Source organism: Crocodylus porosus, unplaced genomic scaffold, assembly GCF_001723895.1.
Source record: "Crocodylus porosus isolate Cpor-Errol unplaced genomic scaffold, CroPor_comp1, whole genome shotgun sequence".
Lineage (NCBI taxonomy): Eukaryota > Metazoa > Chordata > Crocodylia > Crocodylidae > Crocodylus > Crocodylus porosus.
In genome coordinates, this window is record NW_017728931.1 from 33,866,005 (window position 1) to 33,885,320 (window position 19,316).

General features: G+C 43.1%; 1 protein-coding gene across 3 annotated transcripts in view; it reads right to left on the bottom strand.

The window, feature by feature from the left end:
• Window positions 1-2,583: 2,583 nt before the first annotated feature.
• Window positions 2,584-19,316, bottom strand: part of CACNA1C (calcium voltage-gated channel subunit alpha1 C) — a 651,860-nt gene continuing 635,127 nt past the window's right edge. For 2 of the 3 annotated variants that reach the window (XM_019544553.1, XM_019544552.1), the window contains 7 exons: window positions 18,985-19,119; window positions 17,837-18,189; window positions 15,035-15,163; window positions 14,415-14,524; window positions 13,544-13,647; window positions 10,943-11,266; window positions 2,584-10,654 (listed from right to left, as the gene is read on the bottom strand). In XM_019544553.1, coding sequence (XP_019400098.1) covers window positions 10,358-10,654; window positions 10,943-11,266; window positions 13,544-13,647; window positions 14,415-14,524; window positions 15,035-15,163; window positions 17,837-18,189; window positions 18,985-19,119 — 1,452 coding nt within the window. In that variant the 3' untranslated portion in view covers window positions 2,584-10,357. Of the gene's footprint in view, window positions 10,655-10,942; window positions 11,267-13,543; window positions 13,648-14,414; window positions 14,525-15,034; window positions 15,164-16,556; window positions 16,584-17,836; window positions 18,190-18,984; window positions 19,120-19,316 lie in introns of all 3 variants that reach the window. The other variant, XM_019544551.1, reaches the window with a different exon arrangement.

The following is a 19,316-nucleotide window of genomic DNA, read 5'->3' on the forward strand; positions in this document are numbered from 1 at the left end:
CCGCCCGCCGACCTGGCCCGGGGGCGGGGCCCGACGGGGAAAGGGCGGGGCCTACGCGCACCTGGGAGGAAGGGCGGGGCCCGTGGTATAAGGGACAGGGGCGGGGCCTGCCCGTAATGGACGGGTGGGAGGTGCCGGGCTGGGGGGGAGGTGTCTTGCTTGGTTTGCTCTGCGCATGTGTGGCTCCTGTCAGAGCTACCCGTGGCTCGGGTGGTGGCCTGTGCTGGTCGGTGTATGATAGTGAGCGTATTTGTACGGTCAGCAATAGAAAAAGTGCTCAAAATGTGCGATAATTCATTCCCGGGGCCGGGGCCGGGGCCGGCCTCTAACGGCCAACGGCTCCCGCGCACGTGCGACCGGCGGCGCGCGGCTCATGGCCGTTCCCCGTTTCTCCCTTTGGGGTGGCAGAACAGGGGGCAACGGTCTTGAGTTGCCGCAAGAGGGGCTAGGGTAAATGTCAGAAAAACTTTCTCATGAGGAGAGTCGGGAAGTACTGGGGCAGGTTAGCCAGAGAGGTATCTTCATCCTTGGGGTTTAAGACCAGGTAGATAAAGCCTTGGCTGGGATGATCTAGCTGGGGACAGCTCTGCTTTGAGCAGGGGGTTGGACTAGATGACCTCCTGAGGTCCCTCCCAACTCTCATTTGCTGGGATTCCCTGGAGGATGCTGGCTCTCCACTCAGCGCAGTCTTCCCAACCTGCCAGGCCTGCCTGCCAGATCTGGCCATGAAGCCAGAAAGACTAAAGAGAGCAGGAAAGAGCCCACACGATCCAAACCCAACAGACCTGTTTGTTTTGCTGTTTGCTCTGGACCAGGATAATACATTGCCTATCGGAGTCCCTCCGAGGGGAAAGCAGGGCCTTGCTTTTCAACACTGCTAATGTCATGCCTGGCCTGCCGCTGGCCTTGCCCTGGAGTCTTCTGATGGTGGCTGCGGAGTGGTGGGCACTAGCACACCCACTCCTTGCATCTGGTTTCACTTTGCGGGTTTCTGTGTTGCATTCCTGATGGGGAAGGACAGGCTTGTGGCTGAAGCACGCGGACTAAAATGTCAGGCCCAGGCTTTATACTAAGGAGGCAGCTACGCAGTGAGCTATGTCACCGTACAGCACGCTACACTGGTGTAGCAATCACGCGGGTCTACACATTGTTGGCAGCTATGTTGCTGTAGCAGCATGCTCCCCTGGTATAGTGTGCTGCTGCTCCAGTTATGTAACAGCAAAATCTAACCATGTGCTATGTGCATGGTACAGTAAACTGCACCATACTTTAGTACTTCCAAAAGGACTTAAGCACAGCACTGTAGCAATGTTGCCATACTGCAACATGTAGACACAGCCTAATGGATCACTAACTTCATGTATGACCAGCGGAGTCATTACTCCTCTGGGCCCTGCCAACAAACGGTGACAGAGGTGCTGTGAAGCCAGACACATTAATGTTTAAGATGCTTCTAATTCCACAATGGGAAGACGGCACGAAAGTGCAGATTAATATATTATATCTCCCAGAGTAGGGAGTAACTCTCAGTGGCTCTGTGTAAGTTTTTTTATTTGATTCTGATGCACTGTATTTGAACCGTCCCCCACAGGTTTCACGTTTGAGTTTTAGGGCTACATGCATTCATCCTTGAACTGAAATGCATTCAGCCTTGGTTTTGTAGTAAAACTGCCTACCCGATATGCCTTCTGCAAAACAATGTAACCTGGCTCAACTGAACTCAAAATGAGGCCCCGATCAGTGAATTTTTCCACAAATCTGGGCTGAATGCTAGCTTTGCAATGAAATCTGAAATTAAAATGGTTTCTCCTTATTTTTTAGTGAACGTTTCTAGCTGAAGGCCAGTTTTATGACTTTTGATTTCAGAATATTTCATTTTCTAATGCCAATGGTGAATTTAGTCTTAAGTCCTTTCCTACTCCTCACAGCTTCATTCTGCAATGTAATACCACTAGTGACTATGGTTTGTACCAGATCAGGGGCAGTTTTTAAGTAGTATAAGCAGAATCACTGATTTTCTTTAGAGAAGAATTTTCCAACTTTGTAATACAGTGCTTCTAATTACACTATGGTTTATAATATTGTGATTGTAATTACAGTGCTATTCCACAGGAATTACAACAGGATTGCATGACGGGTATGCCTTTTGATAGCACAAATTATATAATTGTAACACTAAATATATAATTGGATTATTTATCATTACCCCATTAGTTTCATGCTTAATGTTCAATAATTCTATCTTTTTGATACATACACCTAGTGCAAAATCCTATAGCCAGAATATGAATTACAATGGTCACCCTTTATAGTCATTTTTAAAACCATAATTGGGTTGTAGTTACTTTAATTATTTTCTTATAAAGTGTAACTGGAGTTTCTAGGTTAATGTTTAGCAGGATAGCCTTTCAGCATTTAGGACACAGTTCTGCAAACCCTGAGACACATGAGAAATGCCATTATCTTCAAAGGGACCATTCTTGTGAATAAGGGTGATAAGAACCTGATATTTTTTAGTGACTGTTGAGTTAAGGGGAGGGGTATGAGAAGAGATATGATAACATTTACAATATTGCACAAATCTAGACATTGTTTAGAAATTTATTAGCAATTTTTAAAATAACATCATTCCTTAGATAAAAATGCAATCTTACAGGAATATACATTTGTCCCACACCGACATGACCCTCTAGCTCACTTGTGGGCCACTCTGACTTCCTTGTGTTGATTTTAAAACGTGCGAGAGGGCAAGACGGACTCTGGCACCGATGACAGGCTTACATTACAGTTACAAACTGTACAGCATTATTTACAACAGCGTTTCTGTGGTTTCATGAAAACTGGGTATAAAATTGTGAGATGTGATGAACTGGGACGGGGGGAAGGGTTTGGGTGAAGATGCTCTGGGCAGGGTTGAGGAGGGAAGTATGTGAGAGGAGGTTTATCTCTGGACTGTTATACTTAGGAGAGTTCATTTCACAGCTCTGAGCAATTCAAATGAAGGCAAAACACGTACATTTATCAACATGTGTAGTTAATGGTCAGAGCAGGAAATGAGGTTCAAAGGCTCTGAACCTGAGAGGTGCTGAACCACATCTTCCCTCAAGTCAATGGGGAGGTGCAGGCCATAGTACCTTGCAGGATCGGATCCCCATTAAATAGAAATTGGCAAGGAAATACCCACTCCTTCCTTGTAAAGTCCTGGTCCTGTAGTTCTTAATTACTGAAGTCACTGGCTGTTTAGCTTAAGTCCTGCAGGATCAGAATGTAAGTGACGTTGTCTCCTCCAGTCAGAATTCATCCAAAGTGGCTTCTTCCTTGACTTGCCACGTGTCAGTCCTTTGGAGGGAGACTCCCTCATTTTTAAATTTGTTTTTAAGGCAGTGTTAAAAGTTTCTCTTTCATGATGCAGCATTTGCTATGTGTTTTGGTGAGATATTGAACATCGGACTGCTAGTCACTTGAAAGCTTCCCCTTTTCAAGCTATCATAGTGGGACACTCCTGCATCTGTCTTTCTGTCACTTCTTTGAGATATCATGGTGCTAAGGGCTTTTCGGGAACAGGGAATAGTAGTCTAGAGGACCGGATACTGTATCTGCCTGATAAAAGAGCAGACAGGCCAGGTAGCTTGGGATGCTGAGAACTTTACAGCACGTTTGGGACAGAGCTTGCATTTTTGTTTGGCTGGGCAAAATTTCGGGTAATGTGTCAGAGATGATTCAACTAATGGAGAGTTGGATCATCAGTGAGTTGGTAAAAATGGATGTGGGCACTGCTGTTTGGAAGGAGGGTGTTTGAAGGTTGGGAGTGAATCAGACAATGAAGGCGGATTTGCTCTGGGTTGTGACGGGAGAATACCATCTTGGCCTGTGATGCAACCAGTCAGCCACTGGACCAACTGAAAGCAGTGGCTCAAGGGTGAGATGGACTTCAGGATAAGTGAGAACAGGCTGCTTAAGTGAGATGAAATAAAGAAGCTACTGTGTGGAAATGTGATGTGGTTATGGGCTACTGATTTTGCCTTCTGTTAAGCACTGATCATGCTGAACCAGATGGATGCCTACATCTGTTTGTTTATTGATGATTCTCTTTTCAAGTAACCCTTTAGGTAGAACTGCTTACTTCTAAAGAGGGCCTGCTCTTTAGGCTCAAGATTCAGCAGTTAAGCAAAATCTTTATAAGGTAGGTTCGGGAAGGGTGACTGGATTTGGACAAACAACTGAATAATAATATGGATAGAGATTTTCACTTCAGTATGATGCTAATAACCTCTTTGTTTGAATTTGGAACCTGTCCATTTCCAGCACAGTACACCTCTCTGTTGTGCAACTGTCCTTACCTGCTCCCATGCCAGGCCCATTGCAGCAGGGAGAAAATGCCAGTTTTACTCTGAGATCTTCAGAAACAAAGTAGCTTCCAAGGGTAAGTCTCAGAACTGTACTCCTACTAAGAACTCTCTGATCCCTGGCCTTACCACATGGTAGTTTAACTATTTTACAAAATTAAATGAAAACCTATGCAGCAATAGCTTGTTCAAAATTGATATTCATCAGGCACCTTCACAGAAGAAATTAAATGAAGAGAAATAAAAGTTCTGGGCCTGAAGCTGCCCTCACTTATGGTTTATAGCAGTAAATCTCATTAGGTTCAAATGAATTAGTCTTGACGTGTTGCAGAACTAGTGAGAGAGGAACTGGGCCTTTGTTTGACAGGAACCATTGCTTTGTATACACTACAATCTGAATTTATCAAAACTTACTACTATGTGAAGTGGACTCAAGTCCACCTGACAGAGGCTATTTACTGTAAAGATCCCTTGATATTCAAACTGCTTATACAGAGTGTGTCCCCCTGACATTCATAGTCGAGGCTGTGTTGTGCATATGCATATATGCACTCTGGCTCACTGAAACACGTTGTGCATATATATATGCACAACGTGTTTCAGTGAGCCACAGTGATGCAACCACATTTGGACACAGGTGAGTATTATATTATATATGCACACAATACAGTATATATATAAAATACTTAGCTGTGTCCAAATGTGGCTCCATCACTGGCTCTCTGAATAGTTTTTCATCTGCGTATAAGATGCAAAAGGCCTCCAAGTGCATATCAGAAGCCAGCTAGCAACCTGACTGGCTTGCAGTTCTGTCACCTTGTAGGAATATGTCTGTGTGCAAACGCGCATACATTTCATACAGCAATCTGAAACTTTCAGTCAGAAAAGACACAGGAGCCTGGCTGAGACCCATACAACTGTTATATTGGTGTCAGTCTAAAGAAAGCAATGATACATTGCTTTGGAAATTATCAAGAAATGTAAAAAATGCATTTGCCCTTTTTTGTTGTTGTTGTCATAGTCATCGAGGGGGCAGGGTTTTGAGTCAGAAAACAAAGCAGAAATAGATGCGATTCTGTACATGGCGCTCCATCAGCTGTCCTTCCAGACTGGGGTGCGGTGGGGCAGGGTAATAAAACGGGTTGGACCCCTTGCAGTAGCAGCAGCATCTGCATCATCATCATCATACATACATCCCACTGAAGAGGCAGATGATGCAGAAAAGGTCTGTGGATAAGGAAACTCCAGGTCTGGACCATTAGTTCTGCTTTTTCCATCATGTTAGTCACACAAAATAAGGAAGAAAAAAGAAATTCATCCAGTGTGACTGGCCTGGTATTTCCTGGAGTAATGACCAGGAGTGATAGGGAAGAGGTGGTCATTTTGTAAGAAATGTCTTTAGTCTGCAGTGTACTCTTATCAAGCTGCAAATCAGACACCAATGACAAAGATAGATAATTTTCTCTTTCTCTTTGTTTACACAAAACTCCTCAGCCATTAATTTCTTTAAAGCTTCCATCCACAGCGTAGTGATTGTACCTAACATTCATACCAATACACAGGGAAAGGAAGGATACTTCAGGACCTAAACCTATCCTCACCCACTACCTTGTCCCAGACTCTGCCCCAGTGGAAGGAGGCAGTAGCTCTTTGCTCAGGCCACTGCAATCTGTATGTTGGTAGTACCTGAAATGGGATGCCACCCTCTACAGAAAATGAAACTTGCACAGCTGGCATCAGCAACCTTTGATTTGAGTCCCAACTCCACTCATTCTGAGCATCACCTTCATCTGCAACACCCTCTCTCCTCAAGAATTTAAATCAGTAGAAAGGAGAGGGTTATTCAGTAGAGAACTAGGACTTCCCCTGCTCTTTTCAGAGTCTGATCTTGGAGGGTATAGCAGTTTTCACAGAAAGATGTGGACAACATAAGCATCTTTCCCTAGCATGTGGCCAGCTACTAAGAGGTGATATGAACTTACTGAGCATTCACAGTTCTCATTAACAGCGATAACGGCCTGTTCAGTGCAGTAGCCTGTTTTTCCAAAGTGATGAGCCACTCAGTTCCCAGTGGTGCGGATGAACTGAACTTCCCAGAAAATGAGAATGAGTTAGGGAGTTCTACCATCTGAATCCCCCTCTGAAATGGGTAACTAGGAACAGCACTACTTCATCTTCCATAGCACCGGGCCTATGTTACCTCTCTGGAACATCTCAACACTAAAAAAACCCTCACCAGGACTTGAGGTTTGATTCGGATTAGACAGGTATTCAGAAGTCAATCCTGAATCCTTACTCAGGTCATAGGCAAAACTCTTGCGGGACCAAATCCTGAGAAACTTGCTCTTTTATTCAGCCAGGTTTTACTAGGACAAAATTCTTACTGAAGTCAATAACAATCTGTTCCAGTAAAGATAGAGGAAAGTGGTCAGGATCTGAGGAAGGCAACCAACTTTCAAGGACCCTAGTCCAGGACACTCTACAGGCCTCTAGAACCAGAAGCAATTTACACCACTTTTGGTTCCAATTATTAGCTGCCTTAGTGCGGCACTGCAAGCAGTCTAATTAACTCCATTAAGAGGCAGAGCTAATTAGTGCAGCCACACTTATACACACACACTCGAAGCTAATTAGCTAGTGGTGCAGCCCTGGAGGAATATGGCTGTGCTGCTTCTGGTTCATGGTGTGGCCCATAGGTATTTCCTGACATGGAAGCAGGATAGCTACATTCCTGGGGCACCCAACAGTACTGTGATATGACCTCTCAGCAGACAGAATGGGAAGCTGCCTGATGCTGATCTGCCTCCAATTTTTCAAGTATGGGATAAAATCTGTTTCATGGATTCCCTAGGGTCACCAAGACACAGCCTTGAAATTTAGGACTGACCTAGAAAACTTAGGACATTGGTCAGTGGGCTGATTAACTTCAGGATGTCGTTTTGCCTATGCAGGCCTTTAGCAAAGACTTCCAGATTTTGATCCTATGTTGTTATCTAAATGAATGCAAACTCTTTTGATAGCCAGGCTGGAAATCTCCTAACAAGAGGCCTTTTCTTGCAAGATATCCAGGACATTTTGAACTGCTGCCAATCAGTTTATAATACCACAGAGAATTTGATACCACCCAAAATATCCCTTTGACATTCTGTTTTCTGCTCTGTTATTCCTATTTTAGGTCCCCATCACACAAGGCCTGGAAATAGAGATATACATATTTAAAAAAAACCCAAGAAAACATTTTAAAATTTCAGAAAAAGCTCAATTTAGGGGTTAAGGTTTGGTTCTTATTTTCCTGAGTCAGGTAATTTTTCTTAATCATTACTGATCTAAAAGTCTGTGATCCCATCTTGAAGAGAAAGCAAAACTTGTGGTAGTTTTAGATAGTTAGGATTCCAAATGACACAATTTCAAGTTACTTCAAATACAGAAACTGTTTCCAAGGAAAAAACTCAAGTAATGACATGAGACCTACAATTCCTTCCTGGTTTTACAACCTCTGTTGTTAGTAAGAAACAAGTGCCAGGCAGAAGAGGGACAAAAAGAAGCTGACACAGGGGCACTGACTTCAGTGGAATTATGCCAGGTTGAATGTGCTAAGACTGGGAACCTGACCCTTAAAATCAGGCATGGGGAGAATGATAAGATTACACTGGAGTGCAACCTATGGGTTCATATCGCTCAGTGTCAATGCCTTGAGCTGAGAGTCTTCTTCTTTCATCTGGCTGATGTAGATACAGAACAGCTAAGGGTAGTACTCAAGCAATTGTCCTGAATAACTATCCAGAATCTCTCCCCTCACTTATCCTGGGATATGAGTCAAGGCCAGAGTTACCTAGCTAAGCCTCTTTCATTTGCTAGTCTGGGTAACTACTGTTGTTGATCAAAGGCTAGGGATTTAATGAAAGAAATGTGAAATCACATATTTTCCCCCTACTAGAGTTGCTGGTGCCAGCTGTTCCTAGAATAGATCTACCAGATCAGCCTGGGTTTTGTGACCCTCTAGTGAGAAAAAGCATTGGAAGAAACAGCAAAAGGGAAGAGGATAAAGACTGGATAAAATGTCCTGGTCTCAGGAACAAAGATTCTCTACCATTAAATTCATCGTGCATGTTTAAGGGAATGAGGAAAAAAGGAAAGTGAACACAAGATATGCAAAATCAGTAACGTTCAACCTGTCAGTGGATTGCAGAATAGTTAGTTACATTAGGTACACTTTGTTCATTGTACAAATTAAAAAATAAAAAAAAATATTTAGTACCCCTTTCCCCAACCACACGTAGAAAAGCACTTAAAAGTTCAAAGGTAAAGCTTGGCACACTTCAAATACGAAATGATTTACTTTACATGCAGCAAAATATACAAGAAGTGATTTTAAAACAAACTTAATTCAATTCATTATATTCGCTTGGCACAATTGCAATTCATTTTAAAAAAATATTTGAAAAATACTGAAACTGACCTGAATTCAAGTATTACGGTTTCTTCAACAGAAACATTATCAATGCAATAAAACATCACACGGAATATATCAAAGCGTAACTCCTCCTCGTTTTTGTTTTTTTTCCCCTTGAATTTTTCTATACAGTTTTAATGCCAACACAACTTATAATTGTATTTTAAAATTAATATTATTGCATTGTTTTTGCATATCTTGTGGAACAGAAAATGGAAAGAGTTACTGATTCCCCTTTCAAAAAGCAGAGATAGTGGTTTGTTTTTGCATTCAAATAGCCCCAGATACAGATCTCCTGCAGTTAAAACCAGGAAGTGGAGAACTGAACACACTTAACACGCACCCGCGCACACACACCTACACACACACTCTCGTTCAGTGTTGCTCATACACTCACAAATATACTTAGCACTAAAAAGAATTCAAATCAATCACTCAAATGTGCAAGACTATATCAAGTGCATTGCCTACTATCTTTAAATTATAAAACAACAACAAAAAAGGAGGTTTCCATTACTATCAAATAAAATTACAAATTCTTGGTGTACATAATGGTTGGTAAAACTCTTCTATCATTATACTTCTACCGAATTTCAATGGAGAAAAAATAGTTTAAATAATACAACATAATTAAACTAATTTAACATTTGCAAAGGTGAAAACAAAACAAAAGGTACGTGATTACAAAACTCTGTAAACACTCCCTTCTCCCCTCTCCCTCCAAAAAAAACAACAACAAAAAAACCCTTAAAAATAAAAATTGCAACATGCTTTCAAGAAAATATCAAACTGCAAAAACAAGGAGAGATCTACATAAGCCCATCACCACCTCACTAAGAAAAGAGCAGGTTGCCTCAGCTTTATTAGACAGAGCTTGCTCCCTACTCTCTGACTGGTTGGCACAGCTGGCTGTCTGAGCTCTGATTGGTTGGCAGACATGATTGCCTGAGCTCTGATTGGCTGGCAGAGACCACTGCCTGGGAGTCTCCCCATTTTCTGTCAGCAAGGATCTGCAGTGTTGCCATCTGCCTCTCATGTCCCTAAGGCTTCTTCTGCTTCCTCCTCCCCAACAAGGTGCTGGAATCCACAACAGAAGTCCGCCATTCCTTTCCAAATTAAAAGGGCCTTGGCTTTATGGAGACGGTGAGGCTTATACAGAATATGTGCAAAATGATTTTTACAAGCAAAGTTGAAAGACACCCGTTTGATGCAGGGTCCTTTTGGCTAGGGCCATCGAGAGGAAGCTGCGATTCTCCTTCGCATTCAGGAAGCAGTTGTCGTTCCTTGCATGGGGACTGAAAAAAGAGGGAGCTGGCTCTCCTCCTCCTTCTCTTCCTCCTCCTCCTTCTCACTCTTTCTTCATGGACATATGCTGGGGTTGTATTCGCTCCTGAAAAGCTCTCTTACACCACCCAACTCTGCGACTCGTCCCAACAGAAATGAATGAAGAACGCTGTTCCGGTTACTCCAGGTCACGAGAACAGTGAGGCACTTCTGAAACAAACCCATTAGGAACATTGAAACAAATAAAAAACCAGCATCGCTTCAGCCCTGGCAACTACAGGCTGCTGATATAAATCCTGCTGTCCTTGAGCTCCTCCTGACTTTTTCTACAATCCGGGTTTTGCACCTCTTCCTCTTCCTCTCCTGCACTGTCCTGCCCTGGGTCCCTGCAGTTAACAAAAGGCAAGAGGTTGCCATTGGGGCTCTGCTTGCTGTTACCATTGAGAATGTTGTCTGCTGCATTTTCCATCTCTTCTATCGTCATGTCACACGCATCTGCTAGCTCTTGGGTTGTGACCTCAATGAACTTTGGATCTTGAGCAAACTGCATCAGTCCTTCCGAAATCAAGACCTTCAAAAACAAGTGGGGATCCGGGGATAGGAGACAAAGATGAAAATTATTATTAGCATCATTAGCCATCTCATGCCACCACTGTATCAGCCCCTATCTGGCCACTTTTTTACTCCCTTTATTCGTATTCATGCCACCAACCAATTACAGCTTGGTAAATGTATACTTCTACTCACTGCAGTGCCATCAGTAGTAGCACTGAGTATATCCTTATAAAGACTGTAAAGATGGCTCATTTTTAGTTGTTGCTGCAACTATCGGCACATCTTTGGGGCTTTAGTGACTTACCGCTTCAACAAGGCTGCCAGCACTGCCATGGAACTGCCTGCCGCTCCCTCCAGTTTGGCTGGGGACGGTGAGAGAGACCGGCCGGGCTCTTCTAGCGCTGCTGCAGCTGGCGCGGTCGGAGTACCAAGAACTGCAGTGTATCGATGGGAAGCTACTATTGAGTTTCTCACTGGACTCTGCTCCGTCAAGCCGCAAGGTTGGGATGGTCTGCTCTGGCCAGCCACGGCTACAGGGTGTGGCAGGGGGTGTGGCACACAACCGGGAGAACATGGTTGGGGAATGGCTTCTCTGGAGCAGGGGACTCAGACCTGCCACGGCTAGTGCCTGTAGGTAGAGAGAGAAAGTGTATAATATAACCCTGCTCCTAGAAGCACCACTTGAATGGCAAGGCAGGACAGAAACTGTACAAAGAGGGCTTGATGGGGCCTCAGCTAACTGGAATGACCTCTAGGAAGAACAGCTATTGTTGATGCAACTGTAACTGTCTGCAAAATATGGACCTAGATATGGGTTTTGAATACTCCAAAGCTTAGGGGTGTTCAGATCTGCCAGTGTATTGATGTTTCCTGCTAATACATTTTATCAATTGAATCTCAAATGTTTTAGTTTGTTTTGGTAAAACATCCCCTATCAATACAATAGGTACAAGGGCAGACTGTAGTGATGGAAGCTTTCGCCACATAACCCTGCCACTAGGCCAGCCTGAGGAAGGCATGCCAGTTTCTGTGGTCAACAGTATACAAGAGCAGGAGGTGATGGACATCATGTCTGGCAGTTAATATCATTGTCACATCTCAGTTACCAGAACACTTTTCATAAAGAGTGAAGATTTTCAACAGCACAAGGGGCAGTTAGACATCCAACTCCTAATGACTTACAGTAGGTAATAGACACCTAACTGCAATCTAGCCTATGAAAATTTCCCCCTCTAGACCATCCTAAAATCACTGCTTTCACAAGCAGACTGCAGTATAGTTCCTGCTTTCACGAGCAGGTAACAGGGTGCGGTGTTCGGAAGAACAACAGAAGCGATTCTAGAGCTTGTTTTCAGGAATAGATTGCATGCTGAAATATATAGCAGCCCCTGTTTCTGAACAGTACAATATTGTCTCGCATACCACACACTGCCAAATAAGTTACATGCCTTGTTTTTTGGAAGGCAGAATGTAGGAAAAAAGATTTTCTAGAGTTATGGCCAACTGTGTGACAGAGTTAGTCCCTCCTGGAAACATGGTATCCAGGAAGTGTGACGTCCTAGGAGACAGTTTGGGTGAGGCACCAGGAACTTCCTGGTGGGGCAGGACAGCAACAAGATTATGCCCCAGACCCCTGCAAGGGCAGTAGCAAAACCATTACTTGTTTATTGTAAATAGTTCTTTACATAGGTTCTTCCAAATAAGAAGGTGTTGTTTCCACACTACAAGCCTCATCAAGAAACTACACACTGTATGCAGTAGATCGCTTGCCCTAAGCCAGGACAACTACCATTTCACACACAAGTTGCAGTGCTCAGCCAATAGTGGCAGTGAGAGGTTTAACACTGCATGTCACCCCTGCTGAGTGGGGCTTCGCTGAACATCCAAAGGGAAATTAACCAATACTAACAATAGGTATTACAAATCTTAATGACACCCATTGAAATTTAACAACAACCAGTATTATGTGGTCTGTATTCTGACAGTGGAGCTTTTTTGTATCAGCATTATTTACATAGGAGAGACTTTATGTGGTTGAATAATGGATAGCTTTCTGTCCAAGTAATACACATTCCTGACACACACACATAGGAAGGATGTTCTTCCGCAATACAGCCTTCTACAAGTCCTTTTTGCATTGGTTTCTTGATCTAATTGTATATTATATATCTCTGAGTTAGCCTGAGAGTTCCATGATATAGCAAACTTTTACTTTTAGGCATCACATACACTAACATGGTTGTATAGTTCATAATGTAGACTGTAATACAGAAGAGACTAAAGGGAATATGAAGAATCTCAAGTCTGGTAATACTGTATGCAAGCTGTTTCTGTGATAGTTAATACACTGCAGTGACAGACAAGGAGAGGCAATTTATCACCAAACTAAAAGGCCCAATTCTGACTTTGACACCTGATTAATCATCCAGGAATATCCAAGTAGAAAGCACCTGCTATATTGCTGAAGGCACCTGCACAGGGTTTTAAGAAATAGATCAATTACATACAATTGGTTTATTTTTAAAAGATGATTAATTACAGTGACTGATTACTTTTTATTAATATAGAGATAGACCCTGCACGTTTTAATTATGCAAATAGTTTATCAGAGTCAATGTATTAGAGTTGAATGTGGGTAGTTATTTTTGTCTTTATTTTTGTTTGATTATTATGTGCTAGGAGATGTTGGTAAACCAGGAGAGTGTATTCCTGCAACTTTGTTCTGTGAGTTATGGAAATCCTGGAATCAAGAGCTGGCATGAGGAATATAGTCATGCCTTTGGCATTGGTGAAAAAGAGTTCTGAGCAGCCTCCAAATGGTTGGCTCATGATGCCACTGGGAAGTGTGACAGATGGTAAATATCTAGCAGTGCTGGGGCACATCTGCTTAGTAATCAAAGCTTACCTGATGATGTACGAGATGCAAGGGCAGAACCGTCTTCTGTGAGACATCTACACCTTGGTTCTTCTGTCTCTTCAGACACTCCAAATGAAATGATGCTCTTCGACCTGCAATGTCAATTGCATGGAACTGTCACCATCTTTCAGAGACACAGTGAACAAATTGAGTGGCTGGGGCAGGGGTGGAGAGAGCTAAGGTTATGCTGACCACTGCAGATGGCAGTGGGGGAAGGTAGGGGAGGGGAAGGAAAGTGTTACCTGCTTAGGCTACTGTTGCCACTGCTGCTGCTGTAGCAGTATCAGCTCTGGCAGCAACAGCCCCAGAGCTGGGCTTCCTGGAAGCTGACCCTGGTGCCTTGTTTGCTTCATGTCCCCAGACATGTACACTGGGTGCAGGGCTGTGCCTGCTCTGGCAAAGGCTCCGGGGGGGGTGGGGGGTGGGGGAACCATGCCACTTGCCTAACTTACTCCCTGCCTTCCCAGACAGGTGGGGGGTATTTTTGTGTCCCCTCACAGTAGGCGTCCGGGGCTGGTGCCCTGTTTTCCCCACCTCAGGTACACTACTGTCATCCCTTACACAACAGGGATTCTGATTTGAGACTGCCATCAGTATAATCTCTTGGGGCTGAATGGAAGGGGAGGGAATCACCATTTTAACTCCTGTCCACTTTATCTTGACACTATACAACTTGCTACAGCAACTGTACTTGCAAAGAGTTGTCAGGTACTATGAATCATGACCAACAACCATTTTTCAGGGAAGCAAAGGAACACACAAACTCTAGGGATCACACAGTGGAGAAGTCTCCAGGATGATGTGAGAAATCAGTTAAGGCATGACTAAATATTCCATGAACATCATGATGGAATATTACCTAATGATGAGGAGCAAAGAAATCCCCTCCTTGGAGACTGCCTGTTGTCCTCCCCTTTGTTATTTTCCGGTGGCGTCAGCTGTCTGTTTTCATCATCTTGGTATGAGAGCCTGAAATGATAATCACTGACAGCCTGAAACTGCAGGGCACCATAGTGGATGAGCAGGGAAGGGCAACACTGTTGTGCAGGAGATGGGGGAAAAGGAAGATCATTTTATTTATGAAGAAGGGATGTAATTAGCTAGCTAGCTCATTAAATCTAAGTGGTCTGAAGATAGCATCCAAGTCTGTGGGACAGAGAAAATCTGAGAACGTTAGACACCAGTAATGGATGGTGGAGACAGCCCTAGCAGCAAAGTCAATGAAGGAAGAAGAAGAAGAGCGGAAAAGGTATGTCAACCTTAGAAAAAAGATTCCTTTCCTGCTACTGTTTTTCTAGGTTAAAAGACATTTTCCATGCTCAGCTGCATAGACTGCCAGTATTCTCTCTGCACATCTTTCTTTTAATTAGCCATCTTCCAATCTCATTTGCTAAATTGATCTGATGGAGTGCCTTTAAAGAAAAATATCAAGCAACCCTAAATCCCCAAGTCCTGTGGTTACAATGTTGCAAAGCTCACATTTCAGTAGAGATCAGGCTTGGCTCACTGCAGTATTCAACATCTTCATTCAAATTTTCATCATAAGTCTCATCCTGAGACACTTCCTCTTGGCAAACGATTGCCAGCTGGCTGTCTCTGGAACCGGAGCTAATGAGCAAAAGAGGCAAGTCAGGATGTGGAGGTAAAGAAAACCTGTTACTGAGACAAGAGTGACAGGGCTCCATCTGTCTCAATTTATTCTATTGACCCAGTACAGAGACATCATACAAAATCAATGATTGAAGAGACAGAGCAACAGTTCTTAAATATAAGTGATTCTTTGTGGTGTCTTCCCTTACTGGGAGCGTCTTAAATCATAGCACTGAGACTTCATTGTGATGTATATAACTATGTTCATTACTGATCAGGCCTGTACTGCACGAGCAATTACACAACACTGACTAAATTCCTGAATTTCTGCCCATGTCCTGGGCTTAGCCTAAAACCTAGAATAGATTTTTTGTGATAGAAAGAGACAACCTCTTCTGTGAACAGACCCAAAGTCCTGGTTAAGAATTCTGAAGGATCATCTCCTTGACACTATATTGCCCCACCCAGCTCTGATGTATTTAGTCTCTTTCTCCTACATTCCCCTCCCTATGCCATCTCTTTCCCTCTGCTCCTTTTTTGTTCTTTCTCCTCACTATCTTTGCTATAATTGGTCACTTTTCTCCCATGACATGTACAGATAACCCCCCTGTGTTCAGTAGCCACTATACAGATTCTGGAATGGGTAGAGCCCTTAAGTTCTCTCTTTACTACGGTTTCCTGCTTTCTGCTATTTTACTGTACTTTGAGTGTGCAAGCAGCAGAGTGAAAACTAGAGACACTGAGTTTTTGAAAGGCTAACATGGAAAGAGCAGAGATCTGGACAGCAGTCACTTTTACTCTCTTACCAGTGCTCTCAGAACAGAGCATGGCAGAGAAGTCCCATGCAAGCAAGAGAGAGGAAGACAAATACGGTTGTTTGCTCATGTGGTTCAAAAGCCTGGGGGAGTGGAGGAAAGTGAATATGTATATCATGGTATGGGTGAGGTGAGAAGAAATCCAAGGAAGAATGTTCAAATGATTTTGCTGTCAGTGACAGGCAACTGCAGCTGTAAAGGTGTTAGGGAGGAGACCCAAGATTCACCAGCTCCTTCACCAGCACACACAGCAATGTCATAACTAAACCCTTCAGCGTTTTGGTAACAACAGGTTGGAGTGGACTTCACACAGTGACTGGAGAATGACTATGGTTAGGTCTGTGATCACATGGAGATAGAGGTGAAAAGTCCATGTGAATCCACTGAGAAATCCAAGTATTTCAGTTTCCACGTAACTGTCTATCAGCATGGGAAAACCTTTTGAAAGCATCAGCAAGAGCATTACCTCTTCTTTCATCCCTGTTGATACCAGAAGGAAGGGCTTAGATTTAACACTAATGGGGATTTGGACCTTAACTTCAACAGGAGTTGAAGTCTTATATCGAGAGTATTAAAGCATGAAAGAAAACACCTACCGTCCCGATGTTTCATAGTAATGTGTCCTAGTTCACCAAGGAAGCAAGGGGGGGAAGAGAAGACCATGTTAGGAATGCAACATACACACAAGCATGGAAGAGACAAGGATGAAAACAAATGACCATGGAATTCCTTTGGCTTCCAGCAAGAAGGTTGAGAAATGAAAGTCACTGAATTCTTATTAAAGCACATGAACACATTTAACACTGTCATCTTATTATTTGCCTCTCTTTCCCTCTAGAACAGTGTTCCTCAATTTTTTCAGATTAAAATCGTCTTATTCAAAGTAAAAATGAAACTCACAACCCACTCCTTACATTAGCTATAAGTGAGAAAAATGTTATGTACAATAACAGTACATGTAATATACTATTTGTATGTCAGTACTGGTTTCCAGGATTGACAGAGATTATCTGACCCTACAGAATAAGACTGTAGGCAGAAGGCAAGATTTTCTTGGCTTTACATTGTAATAAACTTTTTCAAGGCCTCATATCTTCCCTGACTGCATTCCATGAGCCCCTTGGAGGACATGACCCACTGACAGAAAGACACTGATCTAGGTTTTTTCTGTGAGCTTCTTCTTGTGCTCTCATGTATGAACTGTATTTCCTCATTCTTTCTCTAATTCATTAGTGGTAAGTTAAAACACCTTGCTGCAGGTGCAGTTTTCTCCAGATCCTGTGAGTGCAGTTGCATGATAAAGCCTGGAAAGTCAAAGGTGTTGATCAAAGGTGGTGCTAAATCCTCCTGCTTCCTAAGGGATGAATGTGGTATTTCTGCAGCATGGCTAGCTTGTGCAGCCAGATAAACCCCAGATCTCATTTTAGATCTTGTGCAGAACAGTATCTTGTTTAGCATCTCGAACCCTTAGTTCTTGACCTTTTTGTTTTGTTTTTTTGGTTGAATACCACTTTTTAAGTTAAGGCACGCTCCGCTGATTACAAGTCATGGATAAAAAAGACACCTTGTGAGACTACAATCATATTCTATCCCTTCAAGTAATCTAAGATATATTGTAAAGTTGTTCTCCAGTTTTTCTTTCTCCTCCCTCTCCTCCATTAATATTTCCCCTTTATGCTTTCCAGCATCTTCCTCTCACATACCCTCAGGAAGTTTGCCTCATTACCCAAAGGGTACATCTAACCGAGTTTGAGAAACACTGCTGTAGATTGTGGGAGAATGATGAAACAGCATCTGAGTAGACAGTATTATTGTTTTTTTTAACATATGCCTGGGTTTCATTAGCCCAACAGACCATCCCTTCTTTGAAGCTTACCTTTTGGAGCCAAGTTTCCAAGGGGCCTCCTGCACACGTATGGTGGGTGACAAGGGAGTGCCATGTCCCTCTACTGTGCTGACAGTGCTTGGAAAATTGGGTGGGCTTGGGAAGCGGCACAAGGCAGTGTTGTTGGCATTGTTGATGTTGGCATTAGAACCTGAAGAAGAGTAGCTGCTAGGAGTAAAGGTGGAATCCACTAGCTTCTCATGGGATGGGGACTCAGTATCTCCCTGGTTGTTGCCAGATTTATTGATGTGCAAAGGGCGCTGGGTAGTGAATGTCTGCGGGAAGGTGCTCCTGCCATCACTTTGGTAGTAGCTGACATGGTTTCCAAACAAGCCACCAGCCCTCTGTTTGTAAAAAAGAAGATATATTCCCTTGGTAAGTGAGAAGATGTACAAACAAGGGCATTTCTTCCATGTGACATTAGCAGAATGGCCAGTATGGGCCCACTACATCAAGCTGTACAAGCAGACCACTTCTCTATCAGGAAATGCCCCAAGCATGTGGGCTTTTCTGACAGGACACTGAGGTGGGACAGGGTGGAGTCTTGTGCTAAGATATAGAGGCTGGGTCCAGAATACAGAGGTACCTGAGTGGTGAAAAGGCATCTTTCACCTCTCTGCCATTCTTCTGTTGATTGGCATCTAGGTGGGATGAAGAATCTGGGCTATAGTTTTCAGTTCCAGACAGCAGAATACCACAGAGATTGAAAAGAATTTCAGATAAAGCAACTAATATAATCACCCAATTAGAGGGTCTGGTGAGGAATTGAGAGCCAATTATCTCAATCTTAGCTTAGCTAAAACATGACAGATGAGATAGATAATAACTCTTTGTAAGCATTTGAAGGGTAGAGAAACCATGGAGGGAGAAGAAATGATGCCCAAAGGCCATAACTAGAAATCATGGGATGAAACTAAGGAGAAAAAATGGTTGATTGTCCAGGAAAATTTTCTATCCTGAGAAAAATTTCCATTGAGAAAAAATGGAGTGAAATTTGTGTAAAGTTCTCAGAATTTGGTTCTCTGATTTTACTGAGATCTGCCTGTACACTGTCCATCTCTGATCTCTAAAATAGACACAGACATTGTAAGCAAAGAATTATGCAGCAGGCAAAGAAGGGTCCCAGGAGCAGCACCTACCCTAAAGATATCATCTTCAGAAGCAGCAGAGACAGCTTCTTTCATGGCCTTGTCTAGTTCCTCTTCAGCTGTCAGGTCCCCTGAGATTGCCCGTCGGATCTCTGGCCCAATGTCATGCAGTGTGCGCAGACCAGCCTGGAAAACAGTACAGTGCAGCGCAGTGTTGTCATGTAGTGAGGGAAGGAATAACAACAGTACCACTTCACATTACATCCAGTGCTTTTCTCTGACTGTTTTGTTAAATTAAGCCAGTGTCAGTATCCTTCTGTAGGTCAGTAAGTACTGTTATCTTAGAGACTAGTGAATTGCCCATCAAGAATGACTGGGGGGAC